The sequence below is a fragment of the Myotis daubentonii genome, chromosome 4 (genome assembly GCF_963259705.1).
Source record: "Myotis daubentonii chromosome 4, mMyoDau2.1, whole genome shotgun sequence".
In the NCBI taxonomy this organism is placed as follows: domain Eukaryota; kingdom Metazoa; phylum Chordata; class Mammalia; order Chiroptera; family Vespertilionidae; genus Myotis; species Myotis daubentonii.
The window spans coordinates 76,489,399-76,504,882 of record NC_081843.1 but is presented as its reverse complement, the minus strand read 5'-3'; the positions used below and the strand labels follow the sequence as shown (position 1 = coordinate 76,504,882).

General features: G+C 40.3%; 1 protein-coding gene across 6 annotated transcripts in view; it reads right to left on the bottom strand.

Annotated features, from left to right (window-relative positions):
* Positions 1-4,310: 4,310 nt before the first annotated feature.
* Positions 4,311-15,484, bottom strand: part of CERT1 (ceramide transporter 1) — a 106,299-nt gene continuing 95,125 nt past the window's right edge. For 4 of the 6 annotated variants that reach the window (XM_059694322.1, XM_059694321.1, XM_059694318.1 and 1 more), the window contains 2 exons: positions 13,832-13,968; positions 7,325-7,381 (listed from right to left, as the gene is read on the bottom strand). In XM_059694322.1, the coding sequence (XP_059550305.1) occupies positions 13,841-13,968 (128 nt within the window). In that variant the 3' untranslated portion in view covers positions 7,325-7,381; positions 13,832-13,840. Of the gene's footprint in view, positions 7,382-13,831; positions 13,969-15,484 lie in introns of all 6 variants that reach the window. The other 2 variants (XM_059694317.1, XM_059694319.1) reach the window with 1 other exon arrangement.

Below are 15,484 nucleotides of genomic sequence, written 5' to 3'. Positions count from 1 at the left end.
CGAACTGAAGGGTCCCAGGTTCGATTCTGGTCAAGGGCATGACCTTGGTTGCAGGCACATCCCCGGTAGGAGGTGTGCAGGAGGCAGCTGATCGATGTTTCTCTCTGATCGGTGTTTCTAACTATCTCCTTTCCCCTCTGTAAAAAAATCAAAGTATTTTTTTAAAAAACACCAAACATAAATTGCTGAGTTATCCCCAGGGTTTCTGATTCTCTGGGTCTGGATGGGGCCAGGACTTGGATAGTTCTATTGATGCTGCTTTTGCGCTAACAGTTCTGGGTTTCAGTATGAGGTACCTGGTATTACTGAGTGAACAGTATTAGAAAATCATGTTCATTCAGAAGCACACAGTTGGAAAACTCTGTGGAAAGATCAAGTGTTGGTTAATAAGAATTAGAATTGCCCTGACCGGTTTGGCTCAGTGGATAGAGCATCGGCCTGCGGACTGAAAGTTCCCACGTTCAATTCCGGCCAAGAGCATGTACCTTGGTTGCAGGCACATCCCCAGTAGGAGGTGTGCAGGAGGCAGCTGATCTATGTTCCTCTCTCATTGATGTTTTTAACTCTATCCCTCTCCCTTCCTCTCTGTAAAAAATCAATAAAATATATTTTAAAAAAATAAAAAAAATTAGAATCCCTAGAGCAGCGGTTTTCAACCTGTGGGTCGCGACCATCGGAAAACACATATAGCATATCAGATATTTACATTAAGATTCATAACAGTAGCAAAATTACAGTTATGAAGTAGCAACGAAAATAATTTTATGGTTGGGGGTCACCACAACATGAGGAACTGTATTACAGGGTCACGGCATTAGGAAGGTTGAGGGCCTAGAGAGATACAGTAACTGATTAACTAGAAAGTATATTTGGATTTGGTGTTACCCTGCCCTCCACCTATGACCATCCTTCCCTCTCAACACTAAAGGCCTGCATATCTTTAATGAATGGAATGACTGCCCCAGACAGACATCTACCCTCTGTTGATTATGAAATTCCTTGCTTTCCTGTCACTTGAAATTTGAAAAGGTAAACAGGACTTAGTGGATAGGGTAGGGGTAGGGGTAGGGAATGGTTGAGGGAGCAATTCTGTTTCCACTCTAAAATCACCTGGGATTGGATGTTGAAAGTGTTGGACACCATAAAGCAAATGCAGAGGCTTGTTAGTCCTAAATGATGTGTTATGGATGAACCTACTCCAAGCTAACTCTCAGCTGAAGATCACACAGGGGCCTCTACCTCTCTGACCATTTCATAGTTTGGACTTGGGCTGTAGCCTCAAAGGGCTAATGAAAACAAGTTTTGGTGCACTTCCTGCCTCTCTTCTGATATATCAAGTATACCTTGCGAGAACCCGACCTCATTCTTAAACTTACATTGCTCTTCTTAGTAGCAAAATACACTCAGATCTGTACAGAGCATCCCACTCACCTCTGGCCATGGCACCTTCAACAGACATGGATGCTCTCACACTGCACAACCCTTGGGAAGTAGTCAAGGCTTACACTTGGCTTGTACACTTGGTGTAGCCTGGATAATTGCAAAGCTCTTGAGGAAAGGGCCTACCGAGGCCAGAATCCAAATATTTTTTCTTTCTAAAAATATATTTTTATTTCAGACAGGGAGAGGAAGAGAGAATCAATGATTGGCTGCCTCCTGCATGCCCCCTACTGGGGATCAAGCCCACAACCCAGGCATGTGCTCTTGACCAGAATTGAACCCGGGACCCTTCAGTCCGCAGGCCAATGCTCTATCCACTGAGCCAAACTGGTTTCGGCTTTTTGCCTCTCTTTTATCATGTCTCCTCAGGAACTGCAAAGCTAACTAGTTAACTCTTTGCAGCCCAGACCCTGTGGGCTGTCACAGCATTTGCTTTACAATTCCTTGCACGTTTGCCACAATCCCTGGCTGGGAGATTCAGATCTTTTTATAAAGCCTAAATCCTAGGGGAAAAGATAAAGGTATGCCTCTTCCTGGATCGCATCCTTTTGAATTTAACACACTGTTCTTAGACAGCTCACCCTCCTCCATTTATTCCTCCTGTTGTCAAATATGTACCTTCTCATTGAGATAAAAATCTCTGCTCCTTTCAGTCCCATTTGCTTCTTTTCACAACCTATCCATTTTTTTTTTAAAGTGAGGGTTTGCTTTTTTAATATATAGTTGACTTACAATGTGTTAGTTTCAGGTGTACAACAAACTATCAATTCCCCCCCCCCCCCCCCCACTAATTTGCTGCCTCAAATATACATTCCATTGAAACTGCTTATTTTAGATGGGGCCCCATGTTCTGAGGCTTACAAGCTAGTTGGGCTGATAAGCTTATTAATACAGCTGCTAGATTAGTACAACAAGCAATATTATAGTACATTCCTTTGGCCTCTTATCCGCAGTTTCATGTTCAGTGGTTTGTTGCCTGCAGTTCAAAAGTATTAAATGGAAAATTCCAGAAATAAACAATTTAGTAGTGTGATAAAATCTCATGCCATCCTGTTTTCTTCCACCTGGTACATGAATCATGCGTTTGCCCAGTGTATCCTCGTTGTATGTTACCTGCCCGTTACTCACTGGATGGCTGCCTAGATTATCAGGGACCACATTCACATAACTTTTATCTATATATGTAAGTGTAAGCAATCGTCCGACCTGTAGTTATGATGCACACTGACCACCAGGGGGCAGATGCTCAACGCAGGAGCGGAAACCACAGGCATGGAAACATGGAACGGACTGATGAATCTCAGGGGATGGGGGAGGTTGGGAAGAGGTTAACCAAAGATGTTATATGCATGCTAGAGGCCCAATGCATGAATCATGAAAGAGTAGGCCAGCCCCCACAGCCCTGGCTTCATCTGGAAGGTGGTCCAGATGGTAGTTCTGCTGTCCAGCCATTTGATTTGCATATTACGTTTTTATTATTATAGAGATCTGGTGCACAGATTCATGCACTGGTGGGGTCCCTTGGCCTGACCTGTGCCCTCTCGCAATCCGGGATCTCTCGAGGGATGTTGGAGAGCCGGTTTCGGCCCAATCCCTGCAGGCCAGGCCGAGGGACCCCACCAGTGCACGAATCCATGCACCTGGCCTCTAGTATTTTATAAACATGGTAGTAACTACTAAGCAGCTACAGTTTGAGATGCTCTCACTTCCATTTCTCAAGTTAAAAACTCCTGATTTTCCCTCCTCATTTCTATCATTAGCAAGGGAATTATTTACAAGTAAAAACAATGTTAACAGTTGATTTATTCCACATCCAAACAAAACCGGGCACCAAGTACCACTGATTTTTCTCAGATGTGTAAAAGAAAAATGTTCAAAAAAGCCCTCAGGGACTCCCATTGCTGGCAGAACAAAAATCAACTACTTTGCATAGCCTGCAATGTTTCTCCCTGGAGAACTTCTGTCTCCTCCTAGTTTTCTCCCTTGCTGCAGTCCTGTAAACTAATCCTGACAAGCCAAGGGACTTAGTTAAAGCTTAAAGCCCAAAATACTTGCCACCTTCTTATCATTATTCCTGTCTTACTCATTCTCATGTATCTAGCACTCAATAAATGAGAAATGACTTATTATGGCTAAATTCATGTAGTTAAATATGTGTGGATTGGCAATGTAGTTTCATTTTAGAAATTTCCAACGATATATATATATATGCTTCCACTGTTTAGCAATTAAAAAAAATTTTTGGCCGAAACCGGTTTGGCTCAGTGGATAGAGCGTTGGCCTGTGGGCTGAAAGGTCCCAGGTTCGATTCCGGTCAAGGGCATGTACCTGGGTTGCAGGCATATCCCCAGTAGGAGATGTGCAGGAGGCAGCTGATTGATGTTTCTCTCTCATCGATGTTTCTAGCTCTCTATCTCTCTCCCTTCTTCCTCTCTGTAAAAAGTCAATAAAATATATTTAAAAAAAAATTTTTTTTGGACTATGACACACAGTAAAAAATTCATTTTAAATTGTAACCCACTATACACACACATTTATACATATGAAAAAATATTCACAAAGTATTTACCTTTATTACATTCTATGTACTTGATTATTCCATTCTGTTTTAAGAAAATAATTGGACCATAACTCACTAACAGTTTTCTTGATACCTAGCTGGGCTACAACCTAGTTTGAAGAACAATAAACTGGAGTATTTCAAGCTCTTAACTACTCAGAGAGTTATGAAGGACAGTATAGTGGGATTAAGAAAAACAATCAAACAAGCACATTTGTCCATAATATTTTAATACTTTTACACTTTTAAATACTGGTTTTAATTTTGCGATTGTAACATGGAAGATCCAACTTTATTATTTTTTTTTAAAAAAACATCATCAGGATCATAAAGCTATTATAGAATAGTTACACTCTATACACTCCCAAGGTACTTTAAAATGATTATGTTTTGAGTCTGTAGATGAACAATAACAATAATCCACATACATCGTCTGTATAACTTGGACTAAATACTGGAGAAAATGTTTAATTGGACAAACAACTGATAAGTTTAAAGATAACCAGCACAATTTCACGAGAACCAGCTCAGCCCTACTAAAAACTTCTCAAAGCAATCGACACTGATGTTGTGTAGGTGTACAAATTAGTTGATGAAACTGAACAAATGGGAAACCTATTCTTCCTTTGCCTTATTTTGTCTTCTAACACCTCTCTCAGTCAACCTCCTCCTAGGTCTGGCTGCCCCTGTGGCGATCCCAAACCAAGAGCTGCTATGATCACCCTCCACCTCAAAACCACGAGTCCTGAATTCTAACTGAAACACTGTGCTCTTTCTCTTGAACTGTAGAGTGGGCACTCAGGGAACAAAATCCCTTATCACCAATATTTTTAAAGTTTCTATCATAGTACAAAAAGAGTAACTGAGTAGAAAAAAGAGTAAAAAGATAGTTTTTTTTGGCTTGGGGAAGAGAAGTAGAAAATAACTATGGATGAGAAAACATCATGTATATTCAGAGTATGTAGGAATTAGCCAGACGGAATTCTAGAGGGTTTGAAAATTGTCTAAAGGGCTAGTACCTATCCAAATTATAACCTGTTTTAAATTCTTTTCATACTCTCCTACTCATTTCTAAATCTGGTTGGACAGGATTAACTCTAGTAAAGTACCAGTGCAGTTATCTAAAGGTAAAATGTATCTTTTTCTTTTCCTTTTTAATACAAATATTTTAGAGTAATCATTTTATTTACAGAATTGCAAAAGTATATCATTAACATTTAGTGCAAATGCAACTAATGATAATTAGATTTAGATACTGCTTTGTAAACTTTCCATACCTCTGTAAAACAAAGCTATTTAATTTAGTTACGAAAGAGTTACTTGTCTGTGTTCATGATAGTTACCAGAAAAAAATGGCAAACAGAGAAACATTTATAGTGGGCATACAGAACTTTTTTTGAAGATTCCATCAGCATCTATGGTGAATATACCTTCCCTCCCCAACCCTCCCATACTCCCACACCCTGACCCACAGCTGATTGTAAAATAAAATACACATTTGAGGTATAAACTTTTCTTTTTTAAACATCATAATATAAAATGTTAACTGGTGATGTAGTAAACTGATAAGAATTTGTCTTATTTGCCTTATTAGCATTACCACCATAGGCACTTTTCCACGTAGTCAAATTATGAACAGCATTTTTCTATAATAAGGCATATTCCATGCACATCATTTAGAGAAAAGTAAATTAAAAAATAGAAAAGATTTATGGAGCATGAAATCTGCGTGCATGTAATGTAAGCATATGTTTTATATGTATTTCCTCTCTGTACAGAATAATAAATACCACTACATTTGATGCAAGTAATTCACCTCCAGGATTGTGCATATGAAGTGACCAGACTAATCCCATCATTAAATTATCACCTTGCATTTATCATTAAGACTCCAATACCACATATGAAATATATACAAGACATGTTCCACGTGACATGACTTTCTGCTTTACAAAATGGGTTGGATTCCTGTGTTTCTACAGAGATGAGTAAGTCAGCAAAGCATCTACAAAATGCCTCTGATTTATGCAAGCACGTTTGTGTAGAAACATAATGAAGATTTTGAAGTGGGCAGTCATTTCTACTTTGATGAGTATAATTCCTTGCCTCAACTTCATGCTTCACGGTTTTTCACAGAGGCCTAAAACTAATAAAACTAAAAAAAGGATTTTACATTTAAGTTCTTATAGCCACTAAGGAAAGAATTTCAGTCTGAATCACATGGAATACGTTAAAGCTCTGCTGAAGTTTCTGATCAAAAGGCAAACAGAAGCACTGCTCACATTTCTATGCATATCTTGCAATATATCTTTTAAATTAACCCAAATTAGAAAAACTAAAAAACATACCTGTTACTGAGTCCTAAAAATATTGAATCAAATGTCAAACTCAGTCTGATTTGCTTTCACAATAACTGCATATCCTCTTACAAATTTCATTAAAAATTCTGAGTTCATTTTATCCTGACCGTTTTTCCAGAAAGCAGTTTATACCCACAAGATTTATACAGATGTTTCTGTTCAAAGGCAGGCAGAACCAATTTAGAAATTGCCAAATTCTGTTTCTAACAAACTGAAAAAAAAAAGAAAAAAGCTATAGTGTACAGAATACAACTAAAAATACAGGAACTATAAAGATAACTGGGGTTGTAGGAGGTGGGAGAGGAATAAAGCTTTTCATTCTTTCTCCATCAGAACAAAGGTTCTTCATGGGAGTAAGAATATAGAAAAGGCAAAATCACAGGTTATTAACAGCCCTCAGTTATTAAGAGACACTTTACATTACTACATGAATCAGTACAGAAATCAGCAGCAATGAATTCTATGATTATACAAGCAAAAAAAAAAAAAAAAAAAAAAAAGGCTGAAAAATTCTAGACACAGCCTGAACTGCAGGCCTGAAAAAAGAGCCCCGTCCAGGTATTTGGTGCACAGAAAGCACACGCCCCATGAGCATTCTACTTTCATGCTTTTCTTTTGTGCACAAAACCTGATACAACTGAGGATCTTAGGCTGGACCATGTACTAAATTAAAAATTCTAAAAAAGTTTCCAAAAATTAAAGCATGAATTCCTAGTTGTGATTCAAAGTTGATTTTTCTCTCTTTTAGGAGCAAGCAAATAAAAATATAGCCATGTTCATGTAATTTTACATGTATTTATAATTATAGCTGAGCATGGAGGTCTAGCGGGCGACAGCTTGGGTTAGACGTTCAGCTTTGCTATTGCAACATTTCTTAATTTTTGTACACAAGGTCAAGGTGTTGGGCCATAGACAAGGCTGTAGATCCTACGTTCCAGCTTAGAGCATTCAATTTGTGTGTGTGTGGTTTTTTTAAAGTTTTCCCTCCAACATGGAATGTCACACAGCCTTGTTTCAGTCACTGTAGGAAAAAAAATGACAAGTTAAAAATTCAGCAATATATTGCTAACAACTGCAAGACTACCAGAATAGATTCCCCCTACCCTCTGAATTCATGGAATGCATAGATTCTCTCTTAAAATTTATCTTTAAAGGATTTTCAACTTTAAGAATATAAAACTGTTCATCAAAAGGAACAGAAAGTATAAGGAATCTCTGAAAGCTAGAAATGTAAAAGGGCAATGTACTTACTACAGCTAAACCAAGAGGGAATCAACCAAAGGTCTCTGGATTTGTACCCCACAAACTGGCATTTCCTTCTTGGCATTCAATAAAAATTATGCTACGTAATTTTTCAAGAATTTTAAAAATTTACTTAGGCTATGAAAAGACTTAAAAAACAAACAGGCACAGACATCATCAAATGTGTTTAAGAAATCTGACTACGAGTTTTGAAAATCTTTGGACCTTATTAACTTTATGAAATTTCTCTAAAGACGATGCTGATTAATGACAGTTATTTCTCCATCACCAAAGTTAATAATGTTAGTTTTCTTAAGGTTACAGTGCTAGAATCCACTTCATAGATACATCTTCGTTATTACGAAACAAACATTACTTTAGGTGAACAAAGATTTTTACCACATGTTAAGGTTAGAATTTCGGTTCTTTGTCAGAAAGAAGCTCAATCTGGATTCAAGGCCAGTGCTAATTGTTGGCCAGTGAGTCTTTTTTTTTTATTTCTATCTTTACGTACATACACAAAGGTCCACAAACAATGCTACCTCCTCCCCCTTGAATTTTTTTCCCAAGGGATTTCAACCACTTCCCTCCTAGGTCCACTAAAGAAGAATGAGGACACCGCCCTCCTTCCCCCCACACACAGTCAGTCAATAAAACAATGCTCCAAATCAAACAGTTTAGAGGCAAATGCTAGTAATGTGTGAGTGTATATATTTGAAATGTTTAAGAAATTAGTCCTCTCAAACATAGTTGAGAGCATGTTCTATACAGGGGTGGGCAAAATAAGGTTTACAGTTGTTTGTATGGAAAAGAAGACAATATTTAATAAATACGTAATACAAGAATAAACTGTGTTTTGCATACTCCCAAATGTAAACCTACTTTTGCTCGACCCTGTATATAACTGCATTCTGATTTTATCCTGCTTAATACATGGTTATATTTTCTGCCCTGCTTAGTAAGGCTGGGAGTGGGGGTGAAGAGAGAAAGCAGATAGAGTTGAATACTTGTCTTGGTTAGAGCAAACAGCAACTTTTTAGAAATCTTTAGGCAAGGTGACAAGTCTACTGCCATTGTGTGGCATCAGGTTTCTGGTTTGACAAATATGGTGCAGAAATTATGTGTCCAGATCTAGTCATAATAATCCTAAGTACAAAATAGTCTAAAAATAGTCAGCACATTTACGCAATGCACTTATGCCTGAAGAAAGAGAATTCCTCAAAGGTCAGGCTGTATTCCAAATATTCCAAAACACTAAGCATTCAGATCAGTAAAGCCAGAATCTGTTTAACATTTTCAGGTCACCTTTTTCCTGGGAAAATCTAAATATCTAGGACATCAGTGCAATAATAACCCTTGTGTTAGCATCTGATAATAGATTTAGCTTTTCAGGTCTTTTAAAAAAAGACATACTATAGCCCTAGCTGGCTTAGTGGATAGAGCGTTGGGTTGCAGACCGAAGAGTACCGAGTTCGATTCCGGCAAGGGCATGTACCTTGGTTACAGGCTCCTCCCTGGCCTGGGCCCTTGTCAGGGCTCATGCAGGAGGCAACTAATCGATGTGTTTTTCTCACATCAATGTTTCTCTCTGTCTTTCCCTCCTGCTTACACTCTCTCTAAAAATCAATGGAAAAATATCCTAGGGTGAGGATTAACAAAATAAAACAAAACAAAAAGATATACTATAGACAGCTTCAGAAACCAGATTTAATTAAAGACATCAGTCATATGATTGACTATATTATTTTTATCTACTCAAGAATATAAATTTCTCAGCTAATGATTTAACATTCAGTATAGAAAAGAATGAGAAGATGTTCATGTATACTTACTGCCTGTAACTTATACTTTGGTAATATCTATTACAAATTTTTTTTCAATTGATTTCAAAGAGGTAGGGAAAGAGACAGAAACATCAATGATGGAGAAACCAAGATGGCGGCATAGGTAAACACCGGAAATTGCTGCCTCGCACAGCAACTTAAAAAATACAAATAAAAGACAAAATGGACATCATCCAGAACCACAGGAAGGCTGGCTGAGTGGAAATTCTACAACTAGAAGGAAAGAGAAAAGTACACTGAGACTCAGAGGAGGTGCGGTGTGGAAGTAAAGTACAGAGATACCGAGGCACACACAGAAAGGGCTGGCAGCTGAGGATGCGGCGCACCTGGAAAGGGCTAGAAACTGAGGACACGGTTGTCTTTTTCAATCGGGAGGGAGTCTCAAGCTCCTGACTGCTCTGAACTCCAGTTCCGGGCATGTCTCTGGGGACCCAGACTCATACAGGAGAAACTGGACTATCTGGCATCAGTCGGAACTCGAGGGTGGCTTTCTCTCAGAGGTACTCGCAGTGATTGCTGGGACACTGACAAGTGGGGCCTCTTAGGGTAGGGCTGAGGAGCAGCCATAGCTGCTTGCTCCGCCCCGTTGATCCCCAGAGACCCCACCCCACGCAAGCTGTGCACAGAGGCTTTTGCATATGAAAGGCCTGGCCCTTTGCAATCTAAAATTACCTAACAAACTGCAGCTGAGCCAGAGAAACTCAGAACTTCCAAAAGAAGACCCAAGGCCCCACAGCAGCTTGCATTATGTCACAGCTGGGCTCCTCCTGGGTAGCCTCAAGCAGAGGCTAAATTAGCACCTCCTTAGAGATACAAGAGCCAGTGTACCCAGTGGTCAGAGTGGGACCATCCAGATTACAACTCCTCAGATCCATAAAGGGACACACTCAGGGGGCAGACTCAGTGAGCACCAAAGCCCCAATGAAGCAAGTCTTGCCCCAGAAGGGTGTCTCCATTACAGAAGTTCTCCCACTGCAGACACAGCTGATTCTCACAGCCAGTTGGCCTGGAGGTCAATTCCTCACAGTGATACCTACAACAATCAAGGCTTAACTACAAGACTGTGCACAATGCTCACAAAGGGGTGCACCAAGAGTGTCCACCTCAGGTAATTAGGGAGGCTGAACTATTGGGCCCTATAGGACACCTAGCACAGAAAGCCACTCTACCAACACAGGGAAGCATAAAAAATGTGGAGACAAAGAAACAGGTCACAAATGACAGAAATGGAGGAAAGCAAACTACTGGATATAGAGTTCAAAAACCACACTTTTAAGGTTTTTCAAGAACTTTCTAGAAGCTGCCGATAAATTTAGTAAGACCCTCAATAAGTCTAGTGAGACCGCCGATAAATTTAGTGAGACCCTCAAGAAATCTAGTGAGACCCTCGAGGTTATGAAAAAGGACCAATTAGAAATTAAGCATACACTGACTAAAATAAAGAATATTATACAGAGTTCCAACAGCAGACTAGAAGATCACAAGAATCAAGTCAACGATTTGAAATACGAAGAAGCAAAAAACACCCAACCGGAAAAACAAAAAGAAAAAAGAATCCAAAAATATGAAGATAGTGTAAGGAGCCTCTGGGACAACTTCAAACATACCAACATCCGAATTATGGGGGTGCCAGAAGAAGAGAGAGAGCAAGATATTGAAAACCTATTTGAAGAAATAATGACAGAAAACTTCCCCTACCTCGTGAAAGAAATAGACTTCCAAGTCCAGGAAGCACAGAGAACCCCAAACAAAAGGATTCCAAAGAGGACCACACCAAGACACATCATAGTTAAAATGCCAAGGGCAAAAGACAAAGAGAGAATCTTAAAAGCAGTAAGAGAAAAACAGTTACCTACAAGGGAGTACCCATACGACTGTCAGCTGATTTCTCTACAGAAACTATGCAGGCCAGAAGGGAGTGGCAAGAAATATTCAAAGTGATGAATACCAAGAACCTACAACCAAGATTACTTTATCCAGCAAAGCTATCATTCAGAACTGAAGGTCAGATAAAGAGCTTCACAGATAAGGAAAAGCTAAAGGAGTTCATCACCACCAAACCAGTATTATATGAAATGCTGAAAGGTAACCTTTAAGAGGAGGAGGAAGAAGAAGAAAAAAGTAAAGATACAAATTATAAACAACAAATACACATCTATCAACATGTGAATCTAAAAATCAAGTGAATAAATAATCTGATGAACAGAATAAACTGGGGAATATAATAGAATCAGGGGCATAGAAAGGGAGTGGATTGACTATTTTCGGGTGGGAAAGGAGTGCGGGGGGTGGGGGAAGAGACTGGACAAAAATCGTACACCTATGGATGAGGACAGTAGGGGTGAGGGGGGAAGAGGCATGGGGTGGGGTAGGAACAGGGTGGAGGGGAGCTATGGGGTAAAAAAGAGGAACAACTGTAATAATCTGAACAATAAAGATTTAATTAAAAAAAAAAAAACAAACATCAATGATGAGAGAGAATCATTAATTGGCTGTATCCTACACTCCCCACACTGGGGATCGAGCCTGCAATCCGGGCATGTGCCCTGACTGGGAAACAAACCATGATCTCTTAGTTCATAGATCAACGCTCAACCACTGAGCCATGCCAGCCAAGCTTCTATTAAAAATTTAAATGCTGCCTGGGCAGTGTGGTTGGAGCATCGTTCAATGCACTAGAAGGTTGTAGGTTTGATTCCTGGTCAGAACACATACTCAGGTTGTGGTCTCAATTTCTGGCCAGGGTGCATGCATATCAGAGGCAACTGATTGATGTTTCTCTCTGTCGCTTTCCCTCTCCCTTCCTCCCTCTCTAAAATAAAAAATAAAAATAAAAAAACAGCCGAAACCAGTTTGGCTCGGTGGATAGAGCGTCGGCCTGCGGACTGAAAGGTCCCAGGATCGATTCCAGTTAAGGGCATGTACCTGGGTGGTGGGCACATCCCCAGTGGGAGATGTGCAGAAGGCAGCTGATCGATGTTTCTCTCTCATCGATGTTTCTAACTCTCTATCTCTCTCCCTTCCTCTCTGTAAAAAATCAATAAAAAATATATTAAAAAACAAAACAAAACAACAACAAAAAAAACATACCCTTGGGTGAGGATTAAAAATAAATTTTAAAGAAAAACATTTAAATGCTAACACACATTGAGAGTTCACAGAAACAGAATTATACAAATGTTCTCCAATGGACCAATATATGCTCAAACTCATTCATAATATGAAAAATACAATTTAAAACTACATGGCAAGAGTACATTCAAACAATGAGACTATATAGCCTTAAAAAAAGAGGCTCCCCATTGAAATGTAAAAACCTTCAAAATAATAAAGTGCAAAAACAAGATGCAGAACAGTGTTTATAGTATGCTACATTTTCTTCAATAACAAAAGAGTATCTGTGGGAAGATTATAATTGTATTTGCTTATTCAGGCATTAAAAAAACCTGTGGAAAAATACATAAGAAACTAGTAATATCAGTTAATACAATACACTTTTCTGTGTGTGGAGGACAAAACTGAGTGACTAGGGGATAAATTTTACTGTATCTCTTCATACTTTTGACTTTTGAACCATGTTAACACATCACTTATTTACAGATAACTAAAGATTCTGGCTCCTTGCACAAAGATGTTCAATGCAGCATTATTTGACAGTAAAAATATGAAACCAAAACAGAGGTTACAATAGAGACTAGTTAATAAATTCTGCAACATTTATATAACATTTTAAAACAATGAGATGGTTGTATATGTCTCATATCTTTATATGGAATAATAGTTAAAATTTATTATTAAGTAGAAAAACAAGCTGCAAAATAATATAAACGTATTTTTTAAACAATTAAAAATACATATATGTAAGTACATATATGTAAAAATCTGGAAGAATATATCACAAACCTAATAGTAATTTCTGCAAAGGGAAAGATACACGGAATTTGTACTTCTGAAATTCTGCAGTTCTATAATGTTGAAATTTCTTTAAATAAGCAGGTATTATTTAACATAAACAGAAAGATAAAAATGTAAGTTTTAAGGCTATAAAAACAACTACTCTTTACCTGGGAACATCATAAAACACAGAAACTACTTTCAACAGTTAACTAAATTTTAGTATCTGCAGCAGGGGTGGGGAATGTCTGGCCTGTGGGCCGTATAAGTCCCGCAAAATCATTTGGTCTGGTCCTGCCAAGGCATTAGGGGTGAATAAATTAAATGTTTGACCAAATATAGCAGGCCAATTTTTACGCTGATAATTTTGTATGGCCTGCAAATGATGTTTTGATATCCAAATGGGCCTTGGCAGAAAAAATGTTCCCCATTCCTGGTCTACAGAGTCATGTTAGTCAAAATTTAAAAGGATAACATCTATCTTCCAGTACCTGTTAATACTAGAACAAAATAGGTTTTCCTGCTGTTTTCTCCTGGACGTAAGAAGTAAAACGTTTTAGAAACTTTGGATACTCTCGTTTTGCCACTGCCCTTAACACTGAGGCTGGTGCCCATCCTCCAGGGTTCACTACGATTTAAAGAAAAATTAAAATGTTAAGATACAATTCTCCAAATACACATGAAGCACTCATTTTGTTCCTATGCTTTAAAAAATTTCATGATGTTGGAACAATTGGCATCTCTTAAAAGTTTTGACCATTAATCCTTCATATTAACTACCAAACAAGAACAGAGAGCAAATAAGAAAGCATTTATTACCTTTCTAAATTGTTCTTACTTCCCTAAAACATATTTAAATATTAGTATAGCTACACTTTAGGTTGAGGCAGATCTTTTCATTAAACTCTACTATAATCAAACTAGAGGCCCAGTGCACGAAATTCATGCACGGGTAGGGTCCCTAGTGGCTGCTGGCTGCCAGCTGGGGCCCTTCCTTCATTCTGTGCCGCCCCCTGGTGGTCAGCGCATGTCATAGCTGGCGATGGGACTCCCGGTCAGTTGAACTCCTGAGGGGACACTATGCATATTAGGCTATCCTATCTAATAAAAGAGAAAAATGGTAATTGGCGTACGACGATACCCTTTTCATTGGCTAATCAGGGCTATATGCAAATTAACTGCCAACTATGATTGGCAGTTAACTGCCAACTAAGATTGGCAGTTAACTGCCAACTAAGATTGGCAGTTAACTGCCAACAAGATGGCGGTTAATTTGCATATGTAGGCACAATGCAGGGAGGCGAAAGGGAAAGCAGGAAGAAGCCCCCTGCCACTGACAGTGATCAGAAACCCAGGGGGGAGCTAAGAGCTGGGGGGCAGGGCAAAGGCGGCCCTGGGGCCGCCTTTGCCCTGCCCCCCAGCCATGATCGGAGAATCAGGCGCCTTTGCCGCCCTGGCCTGTGATAGCAGGAAGTAGGGGTGGAGCCAGCTATGGGAGCTGGACACAGTCGAAGCTGGCAGTCCCAGGAGCTAGGGGTCCCTTGCCTGGGCCTAAAGCGAAGCCCACGATCGTGGGGCCGCTGCAGCTGCGGGTCCCCGCTGCCCGGGCCGGACGCCTAGGCCAGAGGCGTTAGGCCTGGGCAGGGGCGGAGCCTGCAACCGCGGGGAGCTGGGGGTCCCCTGTCCAGGCCTGACACCTCTGCCGGAGGCCTCAGGCCTGGTCAAGGGGCCGATCCAGTGATTGGTGATCGGAGGATGATGAGGGTCAACTCCTCTGGCCGAGGCATCAGGCCTGGGCGGGGGGCGGAGCCGGGGATTGGGGGGATATGATGGTCCCCTTGCCCAGGCCTGAAGCCTGGGTCAGAGGTGTCAGGCTTGGGCGGGGGGCGGAGCAAGCGATCAGAGGGAGATGGGGGTCCCCTGCCCAGGCATGATTCCTGGGCCAGAGGCCTCAGGCCTGGGCGGGGGCCAGAGCCAGTGATCTGGGGGAGATGGGGGTCCCCTGTCCAAGCCTGACACCTCTGGCGGAGGTGTCAGGCCTGGGCAAGGGGCCGATCAGGTGATCAGAGGGTGATGGGGGTCTACGCCTCTGGCTGAGGCGTCAGGCCTGGGCAAGGGGCCGATCCTGCAATTGGAGGGTGATG